This window comes from Hemitrygon akajei, chromosome 17 (assembly GCF_048418815.1).
Source record: "Hemitrygon akajei chromosome 17, sHemAka1.3, whole genome shotgun sequence".
Lineage (NCBI taxonomy): Eukaryota > Metazoa > Chordata > Chondrichthyes > Myliobatiformes > Dasyatidae > Hemitrygon > Hemitrygon akajei.
The window spans coordinates 88,782,028-88,804,255 of record NC_133140.1 but is presented as its reverse complement, the minus strand read 5'-3'; the positions used below and the strand labels follow the sequence as shown (position 1 = coordinate 88,804,255).

Genomic DNA, 22,228 nt, shown 5'->3' with positions numbered 1-22,228 from the left:
CTTGTGCCGACCAACTGACTAGTACGTTGTCTTCTGCACTCTGATTGTACTTCCTAGTTGGGCAGTCTTTCACTGGTTCTGATATAATTATTATTCTATAAATTTATTGAGTATGCCCACAAGAAAATGAATCTCAGTGTTGTATATGGTGACATATAAGTGCGTTGATAATAAAATTTACTTTGAATTTTGAAGTAATTAAGACTTGCAAATTTCTACATACGATGGAGGACATTTTGACTAGTTGCATCACCTCCTAATATGGAGCCTCCAATGCACATGATCACAACAGGCTGCAGAGGATTGCAGACTCAGCTAGCTTCATCATGGCCACTGCCGCCATCGAAGAGAGCCTAAAAAAGGTGGCATCCATCACTAAGGACCCACACCATCTGGAACATGTCTTTTTCTTGTTAATACCATCAGGTCAGAGCTTGACCAACCTGAGACCCACAGACAATAATTTAGGAACAGTTTCTTCCCTTTCACCATCAGATTTCATCAATCCATAACCCCATGGGCACTACCTTTTTACTACCTTTATTGCTCTATTTACTTTTATAATTTATACTAATCTTACAACTATGCACTGCACTGCTTCTAAAAAACAAATTTCATATTAAATATAATAAATTTGATTCTGACTGATTTGAACCTTAATATAACTGCTCCAAATTCCCAAATATCAAAAAATCCTGCACTCATACACAATCTCAATGTAGTTAACTCCTACTCAGGAATGGATAAAAAGTCATACAGACTGAATTGCTTGCAGATTGCAAATCAACTCCTTGCAAGTACTTGAAGCCAGGTAGATGATTAGGTGTGTGCTGGAGCCATGGATTGATAGAGTGCCTGATGTACAGCTGGATCCTGGGTTGGAACCAGGGACCTGGAATGCAGTTAGATGTATGCCCATGTTCACATACATGTTGGAGAAAATGGGCAATCATGTGAAGGCAGTTGTTCTCATCTTGGACCCCTGCCTCCCTTACCAATAGATCAGTAGTGTTCTGTGAAGCCTAGGTGCTAGTAGTATCCAATGGATATGTCACATTAAAGGGTTAATGTATGGGGAGCACTGATGGTTCCAGGCCTGTACTTGAAGCTTAGAAGGGGATCTCACTGAAACCTATTGAATATTGAAATACCTAGAAAGAGTGGATGTGGAGAGGATGTTTCCTATAATGGGTGAGGTTTGGACCAGAGGGCACAGCCTCAAAAGAGGGACACCCATGATGAGGAACATTTTTAGCCAGGGGTTCGTGTATCTGTGGAATTCATTGGCAATGTGAAGACCAAGTCATTGGGTATATTTAAAGTGGAGGTTGATAAGTTCTTGATTAGTCAGGGCATCAAAGGTTACGGGGAAAAGACGATAGGATTGAGAGGGTTAATAAATCAGCCATGATAGAATGGTGGAGCACCCGATGGGCCAAATGGCCTAATTCTGCCCCTGCATTTTATTAAAGGAAGCCATAGGGCCAACATCCATTTTGCAATAGAATTTCTCTAAAATGTTGAAATTGACACCACATCCACCACTTGCATTGGCAGCTCATTCCACACTCTCACCACCCACTGAATGAAGAAGTTTCCCCTCAAGTCCCCCTTAAACTTCTAACCTTTCACCTTTAAACCATGACCACTTGTTGTAGTCTCACCCAATCCTCAGTGAAAAAGCCTGCTTGCATTTACCCTATTTATATCCCTCATAATTTTGTATACATCTATCAAATTTCCCCTCAAACTTCTACGTTATAGAGAATAAAGTCCTAACCTATTCAACCTTTCCCTATAACTCAAGTCCCCAAGTCCTGGTAACATCCTTGTAAATTTTCTCTGCATCCTTCCAGTTTATTCTGGGCTCAATAATAACTCCTCTTACTGTAACTTTATTTGACTTAGGATTTAAACTTGAACTTTATAAACTCGACTTCCAAACAGCAGCATCTCAAGATTTCACAAATATGGTTAAAATATGTACTCACCAAGACATGAGTTTCCTGGAAAGAAGACAAGAAGAAAGGGTGTTAATACTGAAACAATCAAGTAATTTATGTTTCTGAACTGGAGTAACTTGTGCTGTTGGATCAGTGGTGGCTACTATAAACTGCTCCATGTGTGACACCAGCTCTCTTGGCACAGTAGCAGAGCACCATTGACCCAGGTTCAATTCCCACCACTGTACGTAAGAAGTTGGTACATTCTCCCCTTGACCATGTGGGTTTCCTCTGGGTGCTCCAGTTTCCTCCCACATTCTAAAGGCATACAGGTTAGGGTTCGTAAGCTACGTTGGTTAGCTAGCATGTTATGTTGGCACTGGAAGCATGGCAACTCTTGTGGGCTGCCTCAGCACATCTGCAGGCTGTGTTGATCATTAACGCAAAACAATAAATTTCACTGTGTTTCAATGTGCATGTGACAAATTTAAAGCTAATGTTTTTCTTTTTAAAAGATAAAATCTTTAAGATCTTGGTGCTAAGCTTTTCTCTGTATGGGTGTGTACAACAGAAGCTCAGGGAGCTACACAATTTGCTCACCTTCCAACTAACATTAAACTGCTAATACAAATAGATTCAGGGCTCACCATTAAGGGTAGTGCACAGTTGAGAAACACCTGCCCCAAAGCTCCATCCTATTAATACTGACAACAAACCAACAGATTAAAGCCACAGTCCTAATGGGGTAGAACTAGGGGTCTCAGGCCCAGAGGGCCAACATCCAAAGGGATAAATCTAGCGGAACAGTTTTTCCAGCCTTGATGTTTACATCTTCACCTGGTGACTTAAAATCAGATTTCCTTTTGAGCTTCTTATAGACTGGAGATACAATAATGCATGAGCAAGTTTTATTTAATTTACATTGAGTAGTGATAGTAGTCAGTGTATAGCTTTTTTTAAACATTGGGAGGTGGGGGTGTGTGTGTGTGTATGTGTGTGTGCGCGCGCACGCATATTTGGACAGACATATATTTGGAAACCAAGTTTGAACTCACGATCAGCTCTTTCACAGTAGTGTATGTGGGGTATACTAAACATCTGGAAGGTCTCTACTAACCTGCTCAAGAACAATGCCTTCCCCTGAACCCTAATGCCTTCACCATCGCTTTGGGAGATTTTAACAAGTCTAGCCTGGAAAAAAATCACTAAGCAATTACCATCAACAGATCACTTGCAATACCAGAAGAAACAACATACTGGACCATTGTTACACCACCATCAAGAATGCCTACCGTGCTATTCCATTTCTCACTTCGGGAAGTCTGATCACCTAGCTGTGCTTCTACTCCCTGAGTATAGGCAGAGACTGAAGACTACAGCACCAGCAGTGAGGACCAAGAAGGTATGGAAGCACAGGAGCACCTACCGGACTGTATTCAGGGATCCATCTTTGAATCTGGATGAGTATGCTGCAGTTGTTACCGACTTCACAAACACCTGGGTGGATGAGTATGTGCCTACAAAGACTTACTATACATTCCCAAACCAAAAGCCATGGATGAACCAGGAGGTACACTGTCTGCTGAACACTAGATCTGTGGCAACCCAGGCCTGTACCAAAAAACCAGGTATGATTTGTGGAGGGCTACGTCAAGGGCGAAGGGACAATTTCGAACAAGGTTGGAGGCAATATCAGATGCATAGCAACTCTGGCAGGGGCTCCAAGGCATTACTTCTAACAAAGCGAAACTCAATAGTATGAATGGCAGTGATGCTTCACTACCAGATGAACTCAACGGCCTTCTATGCACATTTTGAAAGGGAGAACACAACTACAGCTGTGAAGATCCCTGCTGCACCTGATGACCCTGTGATCTCTGTCTCAGAGGCCGATGTTAGACGGTCTTTAAAGAGAGTGAACCCTCGCAAGGCAGAAGGTCCTGATGGAGTACCTGGTAAGGCTTTGAAAATCTGTGCCAACCAACTAGCAGGAGTATTCAAGGACATTTTCAAACTCTCACTGCTACGGGCAAAAGTTCCCACTTGCTTCAAAAAGGCAACAATTATACCAGTGCCTAAGAAGAATAATGTGAGCTGCCTTAACGACTATCGCCCGGTAGCACACACATCGACAGTGATGAAATGCTTTAGAGAGGTTGGTTATGACTAGACTGAACACCTGCTCAGCAAGGACCTGGACCCATTGCAATTTGCCTTTCGTCACAATAGGTCATCAGCAGACACAAATCTCCATGGCTCTTCACACGGCTTTAGACCACCTAGGCAACATGAACACCTACGTCAGGATGCTGTTCACCAACTATAGCTCAGTATTTAATACCATCATTCCCACAAGCCTGATTGAGAAGTTGCAGAACCTAGGCCTCAGTACCTCCCTCTGTAATTGGATCCTTGACTTCCTAACTGGAAGACCATAGTCTATGGTGATAACATATCCTCTTCGCTGACGATCAACACTGGCGCACCTCAGGGGTGTGTGCTTCGCCCACTGTTCTACTCTCTGTATACACATGACCAAGGAGATGGTGGTGGACTTTAGGAGATCTAGGCCTCATATGGAGCCAGTGATCATTAATGGAGAATGTGTGGAGCAGGTTAAGACCTACAAGTATCTGGGAGTACAGTTAGACAAGAAGCTAGACTGGACTGCCAACACAGATGCCTTGTGCAGGAAGGCACAGAGTCGACTGTACTTCCTAAGAAGGTTGGCGTCATTCAATGTCTGTAGTGAGATGCTGAAGATGTTCTATAGGTCAGTTGTGGAGAGCGCCCTCTTCTTTGTGGTGGCGTGTTGGGGAGGAAGCATTAAGAAGAGGGACGCCTCACGTCTTAATAAGCTGGTAAGGAAGGCGGGCTCTGTCGTGGGCAAAGTACTGGAGGGTTTAACATCGGTAGCTGAGCGAAGGGCGCTGAGTAGGCTACGGTCAATTATGGATAACTCTGAACATCCTCTACATAGCACCATCCAGAGACAGAGAAGCAGTTTCAGCGACAGGTTACTATCGATGCAATGCTCCTCAGACAGGATGAAGAGGTCAATACTCCCCAATGCCATTAGGCTTTACAATTCTACCGCCAGGACTTAAGAACTTTTTAAAAGCTATTATTAATGCTTTTTGAGATAGTGATTTAGATGCATATCATATTTTTTACTGTTAAGTATTGTATGTAATTAGTTTTGCTACAACAAGTGTATGGGACATTGGAAAAAAAGTTGAATTTCCCCATGGGGATGAATAAAGTATCTATCTATCTATCTATCTATGACTGTGTGGCTAGGCATAACTCAAATACCATCTACAAATTTGCTGACGATACAACCATTGTTGGTAGAATCTCAGGTGGTGCCAAGAGAGCACACAGGAGTGAGATATGCCAACTCGTGGAATGGTGCCGCAGCAACAACCTGGCACTCAACGTTAGTAAGACGAAAGAGCTGATTGTAGACTTCAGGAAGGGTAAGGCGAAGGAACACATACCAATCCTCATAGAGGGATCAGAAGTGGAGAGAGTGAGCAGCTTCAAGTTCCTGGTTGTCAAGATCTCTGAGGATCTAACCTGGTCCCAACACATCGATGTAGTTATAAAGAAGGCAAGACGACGGCTATAATTTATTAGGAGTTTGAAGAGATTTGGCATGTCAACAAATATACTCAAAAACTTCTATAGTTATACTGTGGAGAGCACTCTGACAGGCTGCATCACTGTCTGGTATGGAGGGGCTACTGCACAGGACTGAAATAAGCTGCAGAGGCTTGTAAATCTAGTCAGCTCCATCTTGGGCACAAGCCTACAAAGTACCCAGGACATCTTAAGGGAGCAGTGTCTCGGACAGGCAGCGTCCATTATTAAAGACCTCATCATCCCAGAACTAATGCACACTGTCTGTGAATGCTACAGCCATTATTAGGTTTTCATAGAAACCTGTGGTTGGGATCATAGAGAGATCTTATTAATCAATACAAAAATCCCATGCAAAAAAATCTCTGCCTTAAATACACCCAAAGACCGAGCCTCCACAGCTACCTGTGGTATCAAATCCCACAAATTTACCACCCTCCAGCTAAAGAAATTTCTCTGCATCTCTGTCTTAAATGGACATCCCTCTATCCTGAGGCTGTGCCCTCTTGTCCTAGACTCTCCCATCAATGGAAACATCCTTTCCAAATCTACTCTGTCTAGGCCTTTCAACATATGAAATTTTCAATGAGATTCCCCCCTCCCCCTCACCCTTCTAAATTCCATCAAGTACAGACCCTGAGCCATCAAACGTTCCTCATAAGATTACAGGAATCATCCTTGTAAACCTCCTCTGAACCCTCGCATCTTTTTTTACATAAGAAGCCCAACACTATTCACAACACTCAAGGTGAGGCCTCATCAGTGCTTTATAAAGCCTCAGCATTACATCCTTGCTCTTGTACTTTAGACCCCTTGAAATCAATGCTAACATTGCATTTACCTTTCTCACCACTTGTTCTGCACAAGGACTCCCAGGTCCCTTTGCATCTCAGATTTTTGTATTTTCTCCGTTTAGAAAATAGTGTGCACATCTACTTCTTCTACCAAAGTGCATGGCCATGCATTTTCCAACATTGTGTTTCATTTGCCACTCTCTTGCCCATTCTCATAATCTGTCCAAGTCTTTCTGCAGCCTTCCCTTTTCCTCAACACTACCTGCCCTCCACCAATCTTCATATCATCTGCAAAGTTGGCAACAAAGCCATCTGTTCCATCTATATCATTGATATATAACATAAAAAGCAGTCCCAACAGCAAACCCCGTGGAATACCACTAGTCACTGGCAGCCAACCAAAAACGGATCATTTTATTCCCATTTGCTGCCTACTACTAATCAGACAATGCTCCAACCATGCCAGGAACTTTTCTGTAACACCATGGGCTCTTAACTTGGTAAGCAACCTCATGTGTGCCACCTTGTCACAAGGCCTTCTGATATTTCAAATTACAACATCTACTGCATCCCCTTTATCTATCCTACTTATAATCTCCTCAAATAATTCCAACAGGTTCAACAGGCAAGATTTTCCCTTAAGGAAACCATGCTGATTTTGTACTATATTGTCCTATGTCACCAAGTACTCCATAACCTCATTCTTAACAATTCAGTGCAACATCTTCCCAACCACTGAGGCTAAGTGGTCTATAATTTCCTTTCTGCTACCTTTCTCCTTTCTTATAGAGTGGAGTGACATTTGCAATTTTCCAGTCATCCAGAACCATGCCAGAGTCCAAAGATTCTTGAAAGAATATTACCAATGCCTCTGTAACACTACCTCCTTCAGGACCAAAGGATGTAGCTCATCTGGACCGGGTAACTTATTCACCTTTTGGTCTTTCAGCTTTTTAAGTACCTGCTTCCTTGTAATAGTAACTGCACGCACTCTTCTTCCTTCACACCCTTCAACGCCTGGCAAACCGCTAGTAATTTACAGTGAATGTCCCCAAGAAAATGAATGTCAGGATTGTATTTTATTTATTTACAGAGCCGAATCGGCTCTCCTGGCCCTTCGAGCCGGGCTGGCCAGTAATCCCCCGACTTAATCCTAGCCTAATCACAGGACAATTTACAATGACCAATTAACTGACTACCCGATAGGGCTTTGGACTTTTGGAGGAAACTAGAGCACCGAGAGGAAACCCACGTGGTCACGAGGAGAACATACAAACTCCTTACAGGCAGCGGCAGTATATGATGACATTTATGTACTTTGATATTAAAGTTACTTTCAACTTTGAAAGCAGAATCTACAAATGATTTTAATTGGACATGCTGACTTACCCAAGGATTCGCCTGCATCAGTGGGTGAGGTCCTAGGTGATGTCCTCCATTAGGTGAGAAAGGATCAGGTTTGGCTATCAGTGAGTAGTTTCCTTTGTCATTAATTCCCGGATGGATAAACCGACAATTATTTCCCCAAGTGCAGTTACCTACAAAACAATCTTATCAGGAGGTGGAATAACCAAAATGTAACTGTTGAAGTACATTTCAATCCAAAATAACAAGGAAAACATAAACAGAAAAATCAACTAATCAGAGCTTTGTTTCATCTGAATATGTACACTTAAACCTTTCATTAGCAGATGCATGCTCTTGATCTTTCTCTCTCCGTCTTGTCCTGGTTGCCAACCCCAGTTCACTCTGCAACCCACCCAGTAACTCAACAAATGGCAGATGGAATTTAATGCAGATAAGTGCAAGGTTTTGCACTTCAGTAGGACCAATCAGGGTGGTTCTTGCACAGTGAATGGAAATACACTGAACAGAGCTGTAGAACATAGGGATCTGGGAATACAGGTCCCTAATTCATTGAAAGTGGCATTACAGATATATAGGGTCATAAATAAAGCTTTTGGCAAATAGGCCTTCATAAATCACAGGAGATTAAATGTTATGTTGAGGTTGGGTAAGACATTGATGAAGCCTAATTTGAAGTATTGTATGCAGTTTTGATCACCTACCTACAGGAAAGATGTAAGCAAGGTTAAAAGAGTACTGAGAAAATTTGCAAGGATGTTACCGGGTCAGGAGACCTGAGTTATAAGGAAAGATTGAATAGGTGTGGACTTTACTCTTTGAAACAAAAAAGATTGAGAGCAGACAATATACAAAATTATGAGAATAGATAGGGTAAATGCAAGCATGCTTTTTCCACTGAGGGTGGGTAGGACTATGACCACAGGTCATAGGTTATAGGTAAAAGGTGTTAAGTTTAAGGGGAACATGAAGGGAAACTTCTTCACTAACAGGGTGGTGAAGAGTGTGGGACAAACTACCAGCATAAGTGGTACTTGAGAGTCGATTGCAATGTTTAAACTAAGTTTGGATAGGTACAGGTTTCCTCCGCTATTCGAAGGTACAGCGTTCCTATGAAACTGTTTGTAAGCCAAAATGTCGTAAAGCGGAGAAGCAATTACCATTAATTTATATGGGAAAACTTTCTGAGCGTTCCCAGACCCAAAAAAATAACCTACCAAATCAAACCAAATAACACATAAAACCTAAAATAACACTAACATATTGTAAAAGCAGGAATATGATATGATAAATATACAGCCTATATAAAGTAGAAATATTGTACGTATGGTGTAGTTTCACTTATCAGATCGAGAAGACAGCGAGCCAAAATCGATTTGGAGAAGAAAAAAATCGGCACATACACGCATACGTACGTACACGCATGCGCACACAACTCCCCGCACAAGGCTTCATGGTCATGGTAGTCTTTCTCGGAGTAAACACACGTATAAAGTGGGTGTCTTTTTTGGTAAAAAATCCTCTTTGGTTAGCGAAAACAGGTGCTAATGTAGCAACACACACAAAATGCTGGTGGAACACAGCAGGCCAGGCAGCATCGATAGGGAGAAGCGATGTAGGTCTTTCATAACAGCGAGCTGTCGTAAAGTGAACATTCGGAAAACAGGGGCCACCTGTACATGGATGGCAGGGTATGGTGGGCTATGGTCCTGATGCAGGTCAATTGAAGTAGATAGTTTAAGTGGTTAGGCCAAAGGAACTATTTCTGTGCTGTGCTTTTCTTTGACTCAATAAAAGACTCTTTCCTCCCTTTCAGGCAAAAATACATCAAACCTCATCAACTTTCAAACTACTTCTCTAGATCTCCCTCCCCCTTCCTTACCTTCCTCTAACCACCCCATCATCCCTCCCCCAGACTATACTTCTCCATGTTATCACAATCCATTCAGATTTACTCCACTCTGATCCCAATTAGTTTTCAGTGTCATCATCACCTTTGTCCCAATAAATCCTGGGCCTGAGCACTATTTTCAGCTCCCTGCTGTTCTCTTTAAGCACAAGTCTTCAACTCTCATTCTGAATCCTTTCTCCCTGTCTTTTGGCTTCCCTATTCAGATAGACCCATCCCTCTGGTCCCTTCTCTAGATCTATTCCTCATCAGCTGCAGGCATCAATTAGACCATCTCAATTGTCCTTCACTTGCACTACAGCCCAACTTTCAGCATTCTATTTATCAAGCACCAAACTCATCATCATCAAGGTTGGTGCTCTTGTGCTTTGGAGCAGTAATAACTATTGACAGACTTGGACAATAACTCCCATCCACTTCATAATGTACTGGTTAGGCACAGGAGTACATTCAGCCAGACACTCATTCCACCGAGATGTAACACTGAGCGTCATAGGAAGTCATTCCTGCCTGTGGCCATCAAACTTTACAACTCCTCCCTCGGAGTGTCAGACACCCTGAGCCAATAGTCTGGTCCTGGACTTATTTCCTCTTGGCATGATTAACTTAGTATTATTTAATTATTTATGGTTTTTATATTGCTATATTTCTACACTATTCTTGGTTGGTGCGGCTGTAACGAAACCCAATTTCCCTCAGGATCAATAAAGTATGTCTGTGTGATTTTGTGGAGTCTGAACTCCAGCTCCCTCAAACTTCTCCGTGCCTCTTTTCGATCATGACCCCTCTAATGAGGACAGCTGTCTCCAAGCTGTCATTGACCTCATTCCTCCGGAGGTCTTTCCTTCACAACTTTCTATATCAGTAGTCTGAGCTAACCACTTCTATCTTCTACAAACAGAACTATTCTAGCAGATGCCCAAGACTTTTTTTTCTTACTTGGAATCTATTTCTTTGTTCAACCTTCTCCCACATACATTTGTGATGTCATCGTATTATTATATATTTGCACCTAATGTATATACTGCTGTCTTAGACCATGGAACTGTACAGTACAGGAACAGGCCTGTAACAAATTTAACTAAATCTCTCTGCCTGCAAATGATCCACATCTCTCCATTCCTTACATATTCATGTGGCTACCTAAAAGCCCTTTAAATGTTACTTTGGCATCTGTTTTCTGATGCTGATCATGAACAAGCAACAGCCCCTGAAGTAACCAACTAGCCATAATCTTCCCAGATGGCAATGGTTTATTCCTCTGCATTTTGCTCTTCTTAACAAATACTCAGTCCACACGAGTATCTGACCCCAATCCCATGTGCTCTAACTTTAATAACCTCTTTTTTCCAAAACTGAGCCATAATGTATGACATAGAACACTGTCCTTCAACGAGATTGTGGCAGGTCTTACTGTAACCACAATTCCTATCTAGTGTTATGACCCCAGCCCCCTCCTTTGTGAGATTCGCAAGAGCCCTAGTCAAGGGGGGGTCAAATGACCCAAGAGAGAGAGGGAGACGTGCTGACCACGTTCCCCAGGGAAGCAGAATAAAGCGGCTCTTTGACTATTGTCTCATGAAAACCACGTGTAAAGCCCTCGGGCAAAGTGGGCTGGTCGCTCAACAAGACAAAAGCCTCGGACATAGCCATTGTCTTGGGAGACACCTTTGTGGGATAAGGAATTGGCCTACGTGCAAAATCTCAGGGCAATGTGAGATGGGTGATGGGGGAAGGATTGCCTCGCCCCCCTACCCTGATGGACATCTACAACCCTGCCAGTCCAGATAAAAGGTGGGCTGCCGAGGCGGGGCGCCAGACGCACCAGAAGATACGCGAGAATTCCTGCGACTGCGTTTAGAGAGCGACAGCCGGTGGTGGGGTTCGTGTGCGTCCTTCCCTTGCCTGGGATTGGCGACCTCACCACGGAAGAACGGCCTAGCTACAGGGGAAGCCACAGATGAGAGTCCATTCCCCAACGAGACTTCCGACTACCTCCTACAGGTTGGAAAACCTGTCGGGTAACTGTTTCATTCTCTCTCTCTTTCTAACAAAAGTGCACCAACGCGACACCACAACCGACGGCGGCTGGTGGAACTGCAGTGACCGCAAAAAGACTTTTAAATATCCAGTAAACAATATATATCTACATTACCCCTAGACAACTGTAGAGCTTATTTCTGATTGATTATTACTATACTTGTGCTTTAGATTGAGTTGTGACGACGTATATGATCTGAATGTTTTGTATTAACCATATGTTTGTGCCCCTTTATAAATAAAAACGTTTGAAAATAGTAGCATCAGGCTTCGGTGGATCCATCTATCTTTGCTGGAAAATTACCCGGTTACTGGGGAACGTAACACTAGTCACTGTAACCTTTCACCCCTTTGCTTATACATTCTTTCCAAAATTTGCTGCCTCATCTGCTGACATTGAATTCAGTCTATTGGAGGACAGCTGTTCTCATCTCCAGTCAGAGTTCCTTACTGATCATCAATATCCTTGTCAAATCGCACGAGAGTGACGAGGCAAGTAGGATCACTAATACCAATGAATTACAAACTTTCATTCAAAGCAATTAAGAGTAATTTTTATATAAGAACAACACTTACAACTGCCCCTAGAAGCATACTACAGCACATCTTCATAGGAAAGAATTTATTGGCATTGTTACCAGGTTGATTCCAGAGATGAAGGGGTTAACCTATGAGGAGAGATTGAGTTGCCTGGGACTGTACTCTCTGGAATTCAGAAGAAGGAGAAGGGACCTTATAGAAACGTACAAAATTTTGAAAGGGATAGATAAGATAGAAGTAAAAAAGTTGTTTCCATTGGTAAGTTAGACTAGAACGAGGGACATTGTCTCAAGATTCAGGGGAGAAGATTTAGGACTGAGATGAGAAGAAACTGTTTTTCCCAGAGAGTGGTGAATCTGTGGAATTCTCTGCCCAGGGAAGCAGTTGAGGTGTCTTCACTAAATAAATTTAAGATACAGTTAGATAGATTTTTACATAGTAGGGGAATTAAGGATTATGGGGAAAGGCAGGTAGATGCAGCTGAGTTTACGGACACATCAGCCATGATCTTATTGATTGCCGGGGCAGGCTCAATGGGCTGGATGGCCTACTCCTGCTCCTATTTCTTATGTTCTTATGTTCATTGGAACTACTTGTTACATCATCTCTCCCACAAGTGCAAAGCTGTTATAGAATTAAAATTCAAAAAAAAAATTTGCAATTACAAGTTGATATTATTATGAGAGAGCTGTGAACTTTGAGATTGATGTATTGTCCAAGCTGCTTGAATATGTATCTTTAAGGAGTTATCATCAGAAAGCACTGATGGAGATAGTTTCTGGTCATTTCGATTAATTATTGTAGTTGTATTGAAAGGTTCTCAGGTGGCGATTACCTTTAATGAAGAATCTGCAGATGGGCTTTGGCCGGACTTTCCTCTCATTGGGATCTTTCACTTCACCTTCCTCCAGATCATCATCCTAGCAATAGGGGAAGAAAAGGTCACAACAGAATCCAAGAAAATAAATGGGAAAACAGCAATTCAACACGGTAAGAAAATGAGGAACAGAAATAGAGCAATCATGCAGGAGCAGGTCCTTTGGCCCACCATGCTTGCATTGACAGTGATGCCAAGCTGCACTAATCTCATCTGCCTACACATGGTCCAAGTTCCTCTAATTCCTGCTTATTCATATAGATACATGTTATCTCCTTATGCCTTCTTCAACATGCAGTTCATCACTGTGATATCTTTAACTTAGTACCTATTTCCTACATTATATACCTTGATTCCCTTTCCTTCTACAAACCCCATTTCCAGAAAAGTTGGGATATTTTCCAAAATGCAATAAAAACAAAAATCTGTGATATATTAATTCACGTGAACCTTTATTTAACTGACAAAAGTATAAAGAAAAGATTTTCAATAGTTTTACTGACCAACTTAATTGCATTTTGTAAATATACACAAATTTACTAAGTTTGAAGATGACACAAACTTGTTTAGGAGATGACACCTAACTGCGATTCCTTTACTTGCGTCTTCGGAACAGCTCTATCTCTATTTTTCTTTCAGAGTTCTTTTAAAGACCCTGACCTGGAGTTACACGCTGACTTCAGTTCTTTGCGGGAATGGGACCCACTCTTTGAGGTCTCACGACTGGCCGCTATTTGACATACCAAGGAAGACTAGCTGGATTAGCTCGCCTTTGGGGTTCTGGGATTTCGTGACTCTGTTGGTGGACGGACTTGAAGTCAGTGCCTCCGCAGGAAATCGGTGTGTTGTGGGGGGAGGGAAGTTCAAAAGCAGCAAATAAAAACACAAAATGCTGGCAGAACTCAGCAGGCCAGACAGCATCTATGGGAGGAGGTAGTGACGACATTTAGGGCCGAAACCCTCCTGATGAAAGGTTTCAGCCCGAAACATCGTCACTACCTTCTCCCATAGATGCTGTCTGGCCTGCTGAGTTCTGCCAACATTTTGTGTTTTTATTTATTTCCAGCATCTGCAGATGCACTCGTGTTGCCATCAAAAGCAGCAAGCTGGCTGCTGGCTGTGTGCCCAAAGACCTGAGTTCCTCGGTCACAGAGCACCCAAAAAGCAATGCATCAGACTTTTAACATTGTAAATCAGTGAGTTATTTGTTATGTCTCCCTCTCCCTGTGAAATGGGGACACCTCTTTTTCTCCTGTTGGGGAGAGAGAGAGAGAGCCTGTGGTATGTCAAATTACTGGGTGAACAAGTAGTCTTTGGGGTACTACAAGTGTGTCTTTATTGATGCTTTGCTGCATGCTTCAGTGCTCGGTGGGGAGTGCTGATGTTTGTTTTTGCTTGTGTGGGGGGGAGATTGTTGCTTTGTTGCTGCTTATGCATGCGGGGGAGCTGGGGCGAGCTTTGGGGTTCTAAATGTTCAACTGTCATTATTCTTTGGGGCACTCCTCTTTTTTGGATGGTTGCAAAGAAAAAGAATTTCAGGATGTATATTGTATACATTTCTCTGACATTAAATGTTCCTTTGAAAACTTGCTGGAGTTGTGTACAGTCAAGAAGGTTGTCAAAGGATACATCAGAGGAATCTCAGGGTCAAGTCTATAACTGCCTGAAAGTAACAATACTAGTAGCAGAGTAACAAAGGTGGTACTGTGGCGACCCACTTCCCAGCGCACTCGAACCGGCTCACAAAGTGGTGCGCACCGGCGTTGAGGCCGGTCCCAAAAAGGGCGCCAAGCCTTCTTCACCAGCAAGGGGAAAAGCCCGCGCACGGCACGGGACAGGACTGTGAATATGCGCCGCCTACAGCATTCCCACCCAGGGAGGGCGGGAATAGGAAGGCTTTAAAGCGAGGCCGCGAAGTTTGAATAAACCTCTTTTGCAACTGCAACTCACCGACTACGTGTCGTTATTTCAGCGCTGCGTGTAGCACGCCGCTACAATTGGTGACCCCAACGGCCCAAACAATATTTGGACCGGAGATGAACGACGCCGCATCTGTTCATGCAGTTTCGTTAAAACTGCCAAGCTTCTGGACGCTGCGACCTCACCTATGGTTCCAGCAAGCAGAAGCCCAATTCCACATTCGGCAGATAACCTCAGATGCCACACGTTACTACTATGTGGTGAGCTCCCTCGACCAGGAGACAGCCACCCAGGTTGAGGAGTTCATACAGTCGCCCCCGGAGGACGGCAAATACACAGAATTCAAAGCCCTGCTCATAAGCCCTCTTCTTTGTGGTGGCGTGTTGGGGAGGAAGCATTAAGAAGAGGGACGCCTCACGTCTTAATAAGCTGGTAAGGAAGGCGGGCTCTGTCGTGGGCAAAGTACTGGAGAGTTTAACATTGGTAGCTGAGCGAAGGGCGCTGAGTAGGCTACGGTCAATTATGGATAACTCTGAACATCCTCTACATAGCACCATCCAGAGACAGAGAAGCAGTTTCAGCGACAGGTTACTATCGATGCAATGCTCCTCAGACAGGATGAAGAGGTCAATACTCCCCAATGCCATTAGGCTTTACAATTCTACTGCCAGGACTTAAGAACTTTTTAAAAGCTATTATTAATGCTTTTTGAGATAGTGATTTAGATGCATATCATATTTTTTACTGAGTTAAGTATTGTATGTACCGTAGATGTCGGATTATAAGCCGCTACTTTTTTCCCATGCTTTGAACAGCATTGAACATAGCGGCTTATAATAAGGTGCGGCTAATATAAGGTTTTTTCCCATGCCGCCAAAACATTTTGCCTCGTAACAGTAGACCAATAAAATTGATGAGTAGTTCACAGAGGTCCAATGAAATTGTACGATAAATCAAGCGCACTTCACAAATTATTGTAAATCAGCCATTTGTACTCACCCTCATCAACATGGAAAACACTCGAAGAAAAGCGTATGATGCAGCTTTTAAGTTAAAGGCAATCAATCTGGCGGTTGAACAAGGAAATCGAGCTGCTGCGCGTAATCTTGGCATACATGAATCGATGGTGAGACGGTGGAGATTTAATTTGGGACTGCCGCTTCAGGTCAGGAATGGCTCACGTGATATTAGACAGCAGTACAAGGGAGGGAGGGAGCGAAACTGAGGATTCCGCTGCACCGAAACTGCTAGCGATTCAGTAAACAAAAAAACAGTAAAACTCGTGTGTGAATGGTATCGGGCCAATAAGGACACAAGTGTCCGATGTTACCAAATACCGGTAGGTATAACAAAGTTTAGCCTTACCAAATATGTGTAGCGAGGGTTTGGTTTGGGGGAAAAAGGAGTATAAATAAGAGCAGAATGTAAGGGGAAGGCAAAACGCGTTCTGCAATAAAGCCACGCTGCACTGTAATCCGGTGTTGGTTGTCTCTCTTCCAAAACGAACACAGGGCAGAATTTGAAGCCCAACACGTGTAATATCTTTCTCTGTAAATATCTCATATTACAAGCGGCCGAAAATCCGGTCCGCCGGAAATCCAGTGCGCCGAAAATCCGGTCCGCCGGAAATCCAGTGCGCCGAAAATCCGTTCCGCCAGAAATTCGGTGCGGCCTAAAATCCGGTGCGGCCTGTACATTTATAAAATAGATTTTATTTCTAAAATTAGAGCCAGCGGCTTTTAATCAGGTGCGCTTTGTAGTCCGGAATCTACGGTAATTAGTTTTGCTACAACAAGTGTATGGGACATTGGAAAAAAGTTGAATTTCCCCATGGGGATGAATAAAGTATCTATCTATCTATCTATCTAAGGACTTTTGGACTCTCACGGCACGAGCGAGCTGCCCGCTTACTGCACCTGGATGGTTTGGGGGACAGGCCACAGTCAGCTTTGATGAACGAGATGCTGTCCTTGGCCGGAGGACACAAGCCCTGCCTCATGTTTGAGCAGGTGTTCCTGGAGCAGCTGCCCGAGGACATTCGCCTGCTGCTGTCTGACGCGGATTTCAGCAACCCTCAGAAGGTGGCAGCCCGGGCAGACGTGCTGTGGAAAGCCAAGAAGGAGAGTGGGGCGTCTGTTGCACAGATCACCAGGCCACGCACCCGGCAGCAGACCAGACCTGGCTGAAGAGCCCACTAACCCCAGAGGCAGGGGTGAGGAGACCAACGAACAATGGTGTTTCTACCACCAGCGGTGGGGCGCAGAAGCCCGCCGCTGTAGCCCGCCCTACAAGTTCCCGGGAAACGCCAGGGCCAGCCGCTGCTGATGGCTACGGCGTCTGGTCATCGGGATAACCTCCTGTATGTCTGGGACAAGCAGTCGGGACGCCGCTCTTTGGTCGACACCGGAGTCGAGATCAGTGTCTTACCTCCGATGAGTTATGACACCCGCAACAGAGAACCGGGTCCCACCCTGAGGGCCACAAACAGCAGCACAGTAAGGACCTACGGCACCCGTACGGTGCGGCTACAGTTTGGCTCCAGCCGGTGCACGTGGGACTTCACACTGGCCGCCATAGCCCAAATGCTCCTGGGAGCGGATTTTTTGCGAGCTCACAGCCTACTGGTCGACCTGCAAGGGAGGAGACTGGTCCATGCCGAGACTTTTCAAACGTTCTCCCTGGGTGAAGCCCAGTTGCTGGCCCCACACCTAGACTCCATCACGCTGACCGACAATGACTACACCAGAGTCCTGGCGGATTTCCCATCAGTTCTGGAACCGTAGTTCATGGCAACTCTTGAGTGGGGGGGGAACCCCTCAGATACCTCCTCCCAGCCCTCCAGTTTTAGTCATTCCAACCACGGAAACCAACCTCCAGCTACCTGTACCTCCTATAATTTTACTTACGTCTATCATCTCACCTCTCAGCCTCCTTCATTCCAGGGAAAACAGACCCAGTTATCCCTTCTTATAATCCAAACCCTCAAATCCAGGCAATATCCCTCAGAATATTTCATGCACCCCCTCTAGTTTAATCACACCCTTCTCTCTGCTCAACAACACTCTTTGGGGCTCTGTCATTCACTGTGCAAGTCCTGCCCCGGTTTAACTTCCTAACATGCATAACTTCACATATGTCACCTGCCATTCTATTAATCTGGATCCTGCTGTACCCTTAGATAACCTTCTTCGCTGCCCACCATCTCACAAATTTTAGTGTCGTTGGTAAACCTACAATCACACCACCAACACTCATCCCCAGGTCGTCATTGTTAATGCTAAAAAGACCTGGCACCACACCCTGCACTTGGATGCAGGTTTCAATATTAAAAGTAGCTTTCTAAAGGGTAGGATGGCGCTGGTGAATTATGGCAACGTGTTTGAACTCTTTGGCATTTTTGTGGTATCCAGAAGAATTCTGCAAACTGGGTTCTCTAGAATGCAGGCACAGCCACATCAGCTATTGCTAGAGAGAACTTTGGGTCAGATTGAAGCAATGGGGCCTGGGCCTGAGAGAAAATAATGAACAGATGTTCAGCCCATTTATGCGCCGACCCTAATTAAGAAGGTTAAGGACTCGAGACCGAGGGTAGAGGACGGACTGGTGTTCAGCTCATTTCTGCTTTCTGATCCATCTCCCTCTCTTCTACCATTGCGTGCAAGATGCAGGAGTCTTGGCCTGAGTGACTAAGGATTCACTTTCAGGGACTTGATGGTTTATGCTCTGTGTATTATGTTTACTTTTTTTTATTGTTTGTATAATTTGGCCTTGTGCAGTGGGGTTTTTCCATGATTTCTATTGTGTTCCTTTGAGATTCATGCTCTTGCAGGTAGCCACATAACAAAGTTCTATATGCTATACACACTTTGATAATAAATACAACTGGAATTTGATTTCAAATTTAAAATTTTTCTCTCTTACCAAGACCATACTGTATCAAATTTGACATAATTTTATGAAATCCTGAGTACATGGGAGCCAATGAATATATTTGGACATCCAGCACAAAAAGTTCAGTCACAGGATAAGAGCCTTTGATATTGGAGGCAATATGTTGAGATGGGTGGAGGATTACAGTGGTGCTAGAAAGTTTGTGAACCCTGTAGAATTTTCTCTATTTCTGCACAAATATGACCTAAACTGTGATCAGATCTTCACTTAAGTCATAAAACTAGATAAAGAGAATCCAATTAAATAACATAACATAGAAAACATTATACTTGTTCATTTATTTATTGAGAAAAATGATCCATTGGATTAAGGTCTGGACTGACTTGGCCATTCCAAAACACACATTTTCTTCTTTTCAAACTATTCTGTTGCTGATTTACCCTTGTGTTTCGGATCATTGTCTGCTGCATCATCCAACTTCTATTAAGCTTCAGGTGACAGACCACTACACTGTCATTCTCCTGTAAAATGTCTTGATACAATGTTGAATTCATTGGTTGCTAAACAATTGCAAACTGTCCAGGCCCTGCAGCAGCAAAGCAACCCCAAATCACCATGCTTCACAGTTGGGATGAGATTTAGTGTTGGTGTGCAGTGCCCTTTTTCCTCCAAACATAGCAGTGTGCATTTTTGCCAAAAGCTTCAACAGTTGTAGAAGACATTACCCAGAGGTTCACATATTTTTCTGAACCTAGACTGTGATTGTTTAAATGGTGTACTCGGTTTTGACAAGAAGTACAATTGTTTACGTGTATTAGTTTAGGCAGATGGTGTTTGTCTATTATTGTGACTTAGATGAAGATGAGATCACATTTTATGAGTACCGTAGATTTCGCACTACAGAGCGCACCTGATTAAAAGCCGCTGGCTCTAATGTTAGAAAGAAAATCAATTTTGTACTTGTACAAGCCGCACCGGATTTTAGGCCGCACCGGATTTTCGGCCGCAGGTGTCCCACGTTGTAATATGAGATATTTACACAGAAAGATATTACACGTGAGGATTTTTTAACTTTTAATTAAATCCATATGGTAACATAAACAAATACATATTACAAATGCTTTTTTTCGAACCGTGCCTGTAACGCGGCTACTTTTAAATATACGTTGCGTATACTTTTTTACTGAACAACATTCCAATATCTCCTAACGACTGGTAAAAAATATATATACTGCAGCCTACCAGGAAAAGTTATTGATCGCCTTTAACTTAAAAGCAGCGTTCGCTCAGATCTAATGCCGCTCGCGTAATGCGCTCGCCCCCCTCCTTCCCGTTTATCGCAAACCGGTATTTCCCACAAGACGCGGCGAAACCGGGTGTGACGTCATAGCATCCCGCGATGTAGTACAGAAAACAAATATAGTTAAAACACTTCTAACTTTAACTAGAAAATGAATTACTAAGCAAAAATATTATAAACTAAATAACTGCCATAAAGGCAGCACAATGCTTTTCTTCGAGTGTTTTCCATGTTGATGAGGGTGAGTACAAATGACTGGTTTACAATGATTTAATTGTGAAAGTGCGCTTGATTTATCGTACAATTTCATTGGACCTCTGTGAACTACTCATCAATTTTATTGGTCTACTGTTACGAGGCAAAATGTTTTTGGCGGCATGAAAAAAAATCATGTATTAGCCGCACCGTAGTAAAGGCCGCAGTGTTCAAAGCTGTTCAAAATGTGGGGAAAAAGTAGCGGCTTATAATCCGACATCTACGGTAATTAATGCAGAAAGCCAGGAAATTGCAAAGGATTCATGAACTTTTTCTTGCAACTGTATATATTAACTAGTGCAAAAAGAGAGCAAAAAAAGAAAAAAACACTTGAGTGTTCTTCGGTTCATTGCCCATTCAGAAACTGATGACAGAGGGGAAGAAGCTGTTCTTGAAACAGAGAGTCTGCCTTCAGGCTACAGTACCTATGGTAGCAAAATTTGAGGATGGCTCATAATAGGTGGGAAGACAATTTTGAAGATACGTTTTATGGACAGATGTTGTTAGGTAAATTGAATGAGCTAAAAGATGGCAAATGGAGTTTAACGTGACTAAATGGAGAACTTTACTTAGAATAGCACAGTATGGAAACAGGACACTCAACACATCCACACCCTTCCTTACTGATCCCAGCACCCAGCACTTCTTCCATAGTGCTCCATGCCTAAGCGATTTAAGTGTACATCCAGGCACTTCTTAAATGCCAGTGACCCAACTTCAATCACTCTCAGACTATGCATTCCAGGTACTAACGTCCTCTGGGCAAATAAGATTCTTCATATATCGTCTTAATTTCTTCCCCCTTATCTTATTTCTATGTCCTCTAGTTTTGAACATCTGAGATCCCATCTATCTATAGGAAATTATATAAAATATACGAATTATAGGAAGGATGTCAACAAAATAGAGGGAGTACAGAGAAGATTTACTAGAATGTTACCTGGGTTTCAGCACCTAAGTCACAGGGAAAGATTGAACAAGTTAGGTCTTTATTCTTTGGAGCATAGAAGGTTGAGGGGGGACTTGATAGAGGTATTTAAAATTATGAGGGGGATAGATAGAGTAAACGTGGCTAGGCTTTTTCCATTGAGAGTAGAGGAGATTCAAACAAGAGGACATGAGTTGAGACTTAGGGGGCAAAAGTTTAAGGGTAACATGAGGGGGAATTTCTTTACTCAGAGAGTGGTAGCTGTGTGGAATAAGCTTCCAGTAGAAGTGGTAGAGGCAGGTTCGGTATTGTCATTTAAAGCAAAATTGGATAGGTATATGGACAGGAAAGGAATGAAGGGTTATGGGCTGAGTGCAGGCCAGTGGGACTAGGTGAGAGTAAGCGTTCGGCACGGACTAGAAGGGCCGATATGGCCTGTTTCCGTGCTGTAATTGTTATACGGTTATATACCCCTCAATGTTATGCATCTCAATCTCGTTCTCTCATAAAATCCTCGACTCCAGGGAGAACAGATCTAGCTTCTCCAGTCTCTTTTCATAACATGTTGAGTCTCCTCTGCATTCTCGAGTGCCATCACATCTTTCTTGTACCTTGGTAAGCAGTAGCTTGGCATAAAGTACTCCAGGTAAAGTTTGATCAATATTTTATAAAGTTAAAGTCCCTACTCCTCCTGTACTCAATGCCCCTATTAATAACAGCCAGTATCCTGTACATTCTTATCCACGCTGACTACCAGCATTTCCTCCTTCAAGGATCTATGGACCACTTACCAAGATACCATTTCTCCATACTCTCTACCATAC

General features: G+C 43.2%; 1 protein-coding gene across 2 annotated transcripts in view; it reads right to left on the bottom strand.

Annotated features, from left to right (window-relative positions):
• Positions 1 to 22,228, bottom strand: part of zc3h18 (zinc finger CCCH-type containing 18) — a 293,021-nt gene that overhangs the window by 231,329 nt on the left and 39,464 nt on the right. For both annotated transcript variants that reach the window (XM_073070500.1, XM_073070499.1), the window contains exons 3-5: positions 13,069 to 13,153; positions 7,769 to 7,917; positions 1,992 to 2,006 (exon numbers count right to left, since the gene is read on the bottom strand). In XM_073070500.1, the coding sequence (XP_072926601.1) occupies positions 1,992 to 2,006; positions 7,769 to 7,917; positions 13,069 to 13,153 (249 nt within the window). The remainder of the gene's footprint in view (positions 1 to 1,991; positions 2,007 to 7,768; positions 7,918 to 13,068; positions 13,154 to 22,228) is intronic.